Source organism: Crassostrea angulata, chromosome 9 (genome assembly GCF_025612915.1).
Source record: "Crassostrea angulata isolate pt1a10 chromosome 9, ASM2561291v2, whole genome shotgun sequence".
Taxonomy (NCBI): Eukaryota; Metazoa; Mollusca; class Bivalvia; order Ostreida; family Ostreidae; genus Magallana; species Magallana angulata.
The window spans coordinates 2679755-2689172 of NC_069119.1; the positions used below are offsets into that span (position 1 = coordinate 2679755).

The 9418-nt window shown below is 32.2% G+C and overlaps 2 protein-coding genes across 2 annotated transcripts; one reads left to right on the forward strand and one right to left on the reverse strand.

Annotated features, from left to right (window-relative positions):
* Window positions 1-236: 236 nt before the first annotated feature.
* On the forward strand, window positions 237-3258 carry LOC128164211 (uncharacterized). The gene is made up of 5 exons (XM_052827966.1): window positions 237-1060; window positions 1141-1367; window positions 1593-1719; window positions 1817-1947; window positions 2394-3258. Exons 2-5 carry the CDS (start codon window positions 1299-1301, stop codon window positions 3063-3065), a joined length of 999 nt encoding a protein of 332 aa, XP_052683926.1. The 5' UTR covers window positions 237-1060; window positions 1141-1298; the 3' UTR covers window positions 3066-3258.
* A 2704-nt stretch (window positions 3259-5962) lies between these two features.
* LOC128164297 (neuronal acetylcholine receptor subunit alpha-3-like) lies at window positions 5963-8160 on the reverse strand. Its single transcript, XM_052828075.1, has 2 exons — window positions 7828-8160; window positions 5963-7187 (listed from the first exon to the last, which is right to left on the reverse strand). The coding sequence occupies exons 1-2, from the start codon at window positions 8158-8160 to the stop codon at window positions 6279-6281; spliced, it is 1242 nt and encodes a 413-aa protein (XP_052684035.1). The 3' UTR covers window positions 5963-6278.
* Window positions 8161-9418: the final 1258 nt, after the last annotated feature.

The window sequence follows — 9418 nt, forward strand, 5'->3', positions numbered from 1 at the left end:
ATGCTATAGTTTTTCTTATTCCAACGATTAATTTTAAAATATTTCTGTAATTTTAGTTTTCTGATAAAGTTGACATTAAAATTAAATTAGAAAAACAAATTTCTGCCTACAAGATTTTACTTTTAACAAAAAAAAAATTCATTTTTCTAATGCTAAAATATGCCTTAGTTTATGTTTATCTGGCATCTCAAAAAGTATGATGACATATATATTTCTAACAATTGATGACATTTAAGTCTATTAAGTCGAAATCAGTTCGGTTTTTCAACTTTCCTCAGAGAATTTTACGAGTATGGAGCTACCTAACTGTATTCTTGAAATCATATGCAAATCAGATCCAACATCTATAGCAACAGTAGCATCAAAACTAATCAACAGAGAGTGTGAAGGACTGTGCAAAAGAGGAACTGGTAGTATTTTCCAAGATACAAGTTATAAAGGTTTATTCGACTTCACGTGGGACCACTTTCACAAGGAAATTCAAATCCAGGCTCCTAACAAGATTATCTCGGCAACGGTTTGCAATCCTACAATTACACCCACGCCAAAGAAACAGCTCTGCATACTTCATACTTTTGCGTCAGGAGTTCATGGAAGATTCCAAGAAACGTCTAATCTACACCAGATAGGACTGATTTTGGCATATGGAGGATGTACAGTCAGGGTACATATCTTATCATTAGATTACTTTGTAATGTTTCCAGTGCCATGATTGAAAGCAAACAAAGTGTTGTATTAAATATTGATATACATTATATGCATAATGCTATAATAATGTGCATCCATGCAAACAATCAGCTACATGTCTAATTAAGAGAGTAACAAAACCACAAAAGTTTATCTAAGACTAACTATCAGATTTTAAAAATGTTATGAGTAATTAAACATTAACTATTGTACGATATTGAGAGACTGTCCAAGATAGGTATCTGTCATCACCACGCTCCATCCAGAACAAACTTTCGTCGTGGGAAGAACACCTTGATAGCGAGATACTGAGTTTGAAAGAGAAATGGGCAAATGGAGATGAACAGAAGTATCAGTTAATTGGAGATAACTGGTAGGTATAAGAACATTATGCCATCATATAGTCCAGTCAGTGTAAGACCTTATCTCAGCATTTGTTTCATATCATAGCAGTTGTTGATAGGATTACCCCTACACCACATGAAGCAGGAAAAAGACTTTCTATCAGTGATTACATACCATCCCTGAAAGAACAAGAAATCTTAATCCAGGGATTAACTTTTCTGGTTGCAACATCAGTTGTCCAGAATTTAGAACAGACCAACAAAGCCATGGCTGACTTATATCCTATGCATTTGCAGCATGATCACAGCGATAAAGTTGGCATGAAAACTCAACAGGTAAGAGAGTATATATGAATCTTTCAGATTAAGTGTACTCTGTTAGTTGAGGTCAAATAGTTGAGGTCTAAAATGTCTAAGGTAATTTCAGTGATTTTTAAAAATTTGAAAACTTCTTATAACACAAAACTGGGTACCATTAATTTAAAATATAGTCAAACACAATAAAAGCCTTCTCATATTCAGTAGGCACATTTAACATATAATGTTCATGTCTGTCTTTAGTTTCCTTTGGGTCTTTTTGACTGCAATGAGACAAAGAATCAAGAGGTGATCCAGCTGTTGAAGTTTTTGACAGAGAAATATGTACCCCTTGATGGTAATGAAGTAATTGATGAAGTCTTCATTGGAGGTTTGTGTAGTAAAATTTTCAATGCAATTTACATATCTTGAGAAAAACGCAGTGTGACCTATACATGTATAAGTTTCTATTGACTTATAATTTCTAGGAGACAGGTTAACAGATGAGCGTGTTCAAGGAGCGCAACGAGCAATGGAAAATGCAGAAACTTCCAAGGGAAAACTACAAGGTTTTATATCAAAGATTGAGGATTGGCATCGCATGATGAATTTTCTTGAGGTACGTTTATGGGAATTTGATTTGTGTTATTTTTTATCATGCTGATTTCCTGTGAAATTTTTTAAAATTAAATTGACCTCAATAAAAACAGATTGCATTTATTTCTTGTGTGAAATCATACCTGTAATTAATAAATTAATAATAATGCTTAAATAATTTTATTATGATTATGCCCCTAAAATATCTCTTGCTCTTATTTATTTTATGTACAAGACCTGAGTAAGACAGCTTTAATTGCTGTAAACTATATAAAATTCTTTTCTTTTTTGGCTATTTGCAAGTCAACGTTTAAGCAGGAATCGTTAGCAGAAAGAGGAACTATGTACTATTTTAAAATCCTGTTGAACGCAAAGAATGTAAAAGGAAAAGTGAAAAATTCATTCCGTGCGCACAAACTACTCTATTATGTAGTATTTGATGCATTATGTTGCTCCTTGTTCATGCAGGAAATGAATGTAGAGGATGAAGATCAATTGTTACCAAGTGATTTTCAAGAGAAGACTGATGAAGACAAAATCAGTTGGCTGAATGAAATCTGCTGCAGGATTGTGAAGAAGTACATGTTTGAAAACAACGAAGACATGCTCGAACAACTTAGGAGTGTGCTTGATGATCCAGACCACATTGAGAACTACTTTGTAGCAAGTGATAACGATGATCGATTTCACTGTCACTTCTGCCCAAAATCCTTTGTACAACTGAACAGCGTAAAATTGCATGAGAAACTTCTTCATCAACATACTGTGACAAGTAAGACATCTAGGAAAAGTAATCCAGAAAATGAGGATCAGCTCTACAACCACATTATGCTGATCTTCAAATTTGTGTGCTTACTGAAAAACCTGGATATTTCAATAGATATGGGAGATGGGGCAAGATCAGTTCGCTCTGCAAAGTATGAATTGCCAATCTTCAATAAAACCAACAAAACAAAATACGCCATAAGATGTGTTCATCTAACAACTCTAACAGAAGAAACGTTATCGAGTGAACAAAGCCAGAAGTTAATTTACAACAAAAGCATTAATATTCAGGGAGGCAAGAACAACAATCTGGCTCTAGACGAGTACCTAGAAATGCTGAACAGAGACGGCAAAGAACTTGTGAAGGGTCATTAAACCAAAACAAGCATTATATCTCATTCTAAAGAATTTCCACATCTCATTAATTTTGCAAACCAGTTTGACATTATTTCTCAGATTAAAAGACGAAAAGGCTTTCATCGTCTCCCAGAATACAAGGCCGACGTACGCAATTAGGTTCCAAGAAGATTTTATTGATGTATTCTATTTATATCACTAAGTAAAAATTCAAACCACAATTGTGGCCCCACTCTACCCGGGGGTCAGGATTTTCATAACTTCAAATTTACTTTACCTAAGGATGCTTTCACATAAGTTTCAGCTTTCCTGGCCAAATGGTTTCAGAGAAGAAGATTTTTTTAATTTCTCCAAAATTATTAACAGAGCGTGATTCTTAATTTTCACACTTTGAATCCCCTTTGCATAAGAGTACTTTGTTCCAAGTTTGGTTGAAATTGGCCCAGTGGTTCTTGACAAGAGGTTGAAAATGTGAAAGTATACGGACAGACGGAGACAGGCAACATGTGATATAAAAAAAACCCACTTGAGCTTTAAGCTCAGCTGAGCTAAAAACCCAACTGAATCCATAGCTCTAGATCAAACTAGTTATTAAACAGCATTACTTTATAGTTTACACACTTAAAAGAGCATTGATTTTATTTGTAAAATAAACAGATAATTTTTACCAAACTCAATTACACAGTATAATTAGAAACCATATTTATAACGATGTATTTATAAAATGTTTAGGTAAAAATAAATCAAGCATATCATCAAAGTTACTTGGACCTTAACAATCAAATTGATGAATATTTGAAACACTGATATTCAATAATTCGGGAACCTACTTTTTAAATAGTGACTCTTTCAAAATAATTAAGTAAGATGCATGTAAATGGGCATGGTCACGATTTTAGTCAAAAATTATTTTCCAATTTTAATATTTACAATGCTTCAGTAAGGCATTTTTTAAAAATAGGCAACTAGATTTAGAGTGTCATTTGTTGAGTTATAAGTGAGTTACAGAGCTTTCAATTCTTTGCTCTGTAAACAAAGCTTTTGTTTACATAATAAAAAGAATGGTGGACAGCTTTCTTATTCATTTATGTATATACATCAGTATGTATTTGAAAATAATTGTTAAATAGTTGTTAAAGAATTACAGTTGCATGTACTGTGGTTTCATCAATATTCGTTGAATACCAATTTTCTTTGATTTCGTCGTTAAGTTTATCCTTGAAATTAAATATTCATTGAACAGCAATTTTTACTAACATTTTGTATTGACAGGGTCATTGGCCACGAGTTTACGCATCCTTGAAAATGTGATTTTCACTTTATCCACGAAAATTGATACCCTTGAATATAAATGAAACCACAGTAATTGAAAAATTTGTCAATAACACACCATAACAATTTGTAATTAATTAAACTCAATTATTATTACAAATTACGATTACCACATCTCTGAAGATGAGAGTGATGAACAACAACGATGATAATGACTTTGAAATTTCTGATTCTGACAAAATAGAAGCATAGAGTTTGCATGATTTCTGAGAAAACGCTTGTGGGTGCAGTAGACTATATGGTAAGCCATGTGGCTCTATTGTTGACAAAAATGTGCTCAGTGATTACAGGAATGTGTGTTAAGAGACAGACAAATCAGAACTAAATAAGCTAATAAAGGTGCACTCATCCATCACAGAAACAATTCTTCAGAAACATCTGCTAAGAATCACATGCCAAAAGAAGGGAAAGGGTGATCACGGTTTATTATTTTAGTTGAATCCATGTGTGTAGAGAGACTTTTGCTTTCGCTCATGGCATAAATAGGAAAACCATTGATTCTACTGCTAGATCACTTGATCAAGATGGGCTTGGTGCCAAAGTTCATTGTAACATTGTAAATCCCCTAAACATGCCTTATCAGTGGACGATGTGTAGAGCGCCTACTAGTTTATTCCTACTTATGCCGACATGTATGGACTTCCCTACATGGTCAAATTTAAAAAATGATAAAACTCACCAGGAATATTTGTCTGTTGATGATGAGATGACATCATCTCATTAAGAAAAATATGTTTATTTCTATTCGAAACAGTATGGCTTGAGCAGTGCCCTCATATTTTGATCATGAAGCCTGTCACAGACCTCTTTCTCATCAGCGGCAACTATAACAAAGATGATAAAGAATGTATGTTATCGAACTATAAAGTGTGGTGCGGCCTAATCAGCATGTGTCCAACTCAACCCAGAGAAATATTAAGAGGTATTGCATATAATTATTTTAGGGTCTGACATGCATAACAAAATGTGCGTATTTATTTGTAATATATACCTAAATCATTTTTGTGTATTAAGAATTTGTCAACATCACAGTGTAAATAGTAATAATGAAATTAAATTTAAAACAAAATATAAACCTAAATCATCTTTTTGTCTTAAGAATTTTGTAATATGAAAATGTAATGTATTTATTTAAACTCTACAAGTAATTAATCTCTATTTTATATATTTGTCATTGAAACATTACCAGTTCCGTACCGATTCATGTAAAAGAGCTGAGTTTAATAATATACTGATGTAAATATATCTGAGCAACGTAGCTGTCACAAGCTCTCTATATGCAACAATGCCCTTTTTAAAGATTTAGTTTTTGCAGTGATATTTATTATGTAGATGTAAATTATTTCACATTTGCATCCAATATAATTTTTCCAAGCATTAAAATTACAGAACTGTTGATCTGTCTTCTAATATTAATGCATGGTTTGATTTGTCGACTCACGTTTAGAGCCATCAGTCTTTCGTCCTCTAGACCTGTCCCATGTATTTTCTATATTCAGCATTTAAAACTGTACATGTACATATTTCTACAATGATTTTATTATTTAAGGTTGATAGCTAACATTTAATTTTATGTATCGTTGGAGTATCATTTGAAAGACATGATTACGCTGTTCATAGAAGGATGTTTATATCCATAATTATTTTATAAGGGTTTTTTATATATTCTTTATAAAAAAAAGTGGAAAATTTGTTTTGGCTGCGAGCAACACACTGTATAATTTAAGATATGGTGTGAAAAAATGCATTATATTTTAGTCTAACTAGTCGTGTCTAGAAATGTTATTCTTTAAGCATCGAAATCATGTTTTAGAAATGATACCTTAACGATCCATTTTATAACATTTTAATGTAACATTCTATATAAACTAGTTTGCAGTCATCAATTTATTCTACATGTTACATTTTTGCCGCCATTATAAACATCACTACTGATACCAGTGAGTTTGTAATGAAGAAAGACCAGAAGGCAAAGAAATCGATGGAAGAAGCAACCTGTTTCCAACAAAGCATTTCATTTAAAGAAATAAAATTATTTTGCCTGTCATTCTGACTTGTCTTTTCGTCATTGTTGCTAAAATTTTCAACTTGACTGTACTTTTTACACAGTAACTTTCGCTGTAACTTTATAGCTTTTATCCAGAATGCATGCACTTTCTCGGTTTCGTCTCTGTGACGTAGACGAAGCTGGAAAGCTGATATCAGTAGGGCCAAAACTCCATATACAAGTTGAATTACCAGATAAATAGCTAAAATTGGTATGCTAGTAGAACTAATTGGCAACATTGCAGATATGATAGTCAGAAATACTGCGAAAGACAGAAATACTGTCACAGAAAAGGACATCTTCTCTCCTGCGTCCACTGGTATCACAAACACCAGGATATTCAAAAAGCCTAGGAACGCAACTGGTAGAATGATGTTCATCACATAATACAAAGGTTTTCGCTGTAGTTTAATGGTGAAAATGATTTCGGATACCGCTTTGTGTTTCTCTATATTCCAGGATGTATCAATTATTTTCCAAATCCCATTTTCTTCGTATTCATAGAACTTGATCCCATTTGAAGATTTCGAGATTTCAATTTGCTCCATGTTGTGACTCCACGTGATAAACTTGATGTCACATGACTGTGTGTCAAATGGGAATTTGGTGATGTCCATTGCACAGCGAGTTTCAAATACGTGATATGGCAGCCAAAAAACCCCGCCGAGATACGTAACAGATATATAGAGGAAACTTCCACCAAGTTCTTCAAACTTCTTAAATCCGTTCTTTAAAACAAGATCTGGCTTCCAAATTTCATTCTTCAAATAAAATACAACACATTGTTATACATGCACTATTTACACACACACACACACATATATATATATATATATATATATATATATATATATATATATATATATATATATATATATATATATATATATATATATATATATATATATACAATTTTCCAATTGTGATTTTTTTTCTTATTTTATGATTATAACATTAGAAACTGAAATAGCTTTATCCGAATTTAAAGAATAAATCTAGGGTATACAATACAATGTATGTCTGCAGAGCTATTGCAGAATATAGGTAATGCTGTCATGTTAAATTTTGAATTAACTGGGTCGGTGTAAATACAAAATACACCCACCCAGTAAATTTGAATTTTACAACATGACAATGCCATGTTTTTAAAGCACAACTATATGAAAGCACAAAGATCGAATTAATTTCAATTTAAACGATAAAGCTTCAAGCTTTTATATTTCAAACAATTTTGGAATTACTAAAAAGACATTATATATTAAGTCTCAATTTTTATCATATACAGATTTGGTTAATAACATTCATTTATATACATATCGTATATGTAGTGTGTGCATGAAGTATTATGAAATGAACAAAAATATCAACATCAGTGATATCAAAATTTGTATTTTCTTCTACCTGAGGAACAAAGATTTGTTTCGTGTTGTTATAGTCGGCAGGGGTCCACTCCAGGAGTTCGTCAGTCCACAACAAATCCAGGTAGCCCGTAGTAACCATTTTCTCCTTGACCTCGTTGACCTCATTAATACTGCTGAGGTAGAAGCTGACGTCAAGCAGCAATGGTTGTTGCTGGTTCACCACAGGACGAACTTTTAAGGAATAAGATGAAAACAGGTCGTTGACCAACTCATTCAAATCATTACTGGTTTGTGACGTCACTGGATTGATCGAAAAGCACAAAAATGCCACAGTCAGTCCTACTGTAATTATCAAATAATTTGTATTCATCATGATCAAGATTCAATGCAAATGTTGTTCGTTATGTTTTACACTAAACAATGACATCCGATAAGGAAGGTTACAAAGTATTCAAAATGTCCAATCACAAACGCCAGCCTAAATGACACATCTGCAGCCGTTAACCAAAGACATCACATTATTGTGTATCAGTACCACACAAAACATTTTTATTAAAACTTTATTTGCACTCCTCACAAAAGCTTTTTTCTCATCAAAGTTTGATGATGAGCAATTAAAGATGGTTTCACTCTAACTATGCGTAAAGCCGCACAAATATTGATAACTAATTAATATTTTATATAAATGAATGCTGAATTTAGGAGCAGTTTGGGACTACTAATATTTCAGAATCGTAATAGTTTTCCAATATCCGGTGTTAAATGTCTGAGTTTTGAATTTAAATAAAAAAGAAAAAAGCTTTTGTAAGGAGTGCAAATAAAGTTCTAATAAAAATACATAATTAAAGATAGGTGTGATATGCATTGTATTAGTTAATCGTTCTACAATGCAAAAACAATTGACACATTGTTTATCGATTTATACATTTTTCATTATGTTAGAAAATAAATACTGATTCTTTCCAATTACAAATGGTAACGTCGATATCGACAATATCATATTTATAACGGCAATATCGGAATCATTCATATTTAAAATATTTCAGCACACATGATTTTAATTCGTGAGTGAGCAGCTTTTACGAACTTGTCAAACACAACTTGACGCGACCTCGTTGCAAGCAACGACAGATCTTCCGTTAAAAATATCTTTAAAGGGGTTCGCTCCTTAGGTTTTGGATAGCCATTTTGGGTCACCTCTAGTCTGAAAATCTGTATCACATATTGATATTTTACAATGCAAATTAAACTTTATTGAATAAAATTGTTTTTAAAAAATTACATTTTTACAGAGTTAAGTAAGGGACTATATGTTTTGTGGCGGAAGGTTTTCAAGAAGGAAATAAACAATTAATTTTCATAACTTAGTAGTTTTAGAGTCCTGTTTATTTAGCTTCCTAATTTTCAGTGTAGACTAAACTTCTAGATAGTTTGTGTATTATGATATATTCACGATGTCCTAAATACATATTCAAACAATATTTTGATAATTCTATCAATATATTTTGGCATATTTTGATCATATTTGATAGAAGTTAAGAAAAACAATAACCCCAATTTTGGCATAAAATTAGCTTATTTCATGCTATATCTCAAATTTTGGAGATGTGACCCCTACTTGTTTTACTTTT

Bases quoted from the DNA above. Each gene is read 5' to 3' on its own strand.
- LOC128164297 (XM_052828075.1), bottom strand. From the start codon at position 8,160: ATGATGAATACAAATTATTTGATAATTACAGTAGGACTGACTGTGGCA. The intron at 7,188-7,827 runs GTAGAAGAAAAT...TTTTATTTGAAG, and splicing joins AACAAATCTTTGTTCCTCAG to AATGAAATTTGGAAGCCAGA.
- LOC128164211 (XM_052827966.1), top strand. From the start codon at position 1,299: ATGGCTGACTTATATCCTATGCATTTGCAGCATGATCACAGCGATAAA. The intron at 1,720-1,816 runs GTTTGTGTAGTA...TATAATTTCTAG, and splicing joins TGATGAAGTCTTCATTGGAG to GAGACAGGTTAACAGATGAG. The intron at 1,948-2,393 runs GTACGTTTATGG...TTGTTCATGCAG, and splicing joins GCATGATGAATTTTCTTGAG to GAAATGAATGTAGAGGATGA.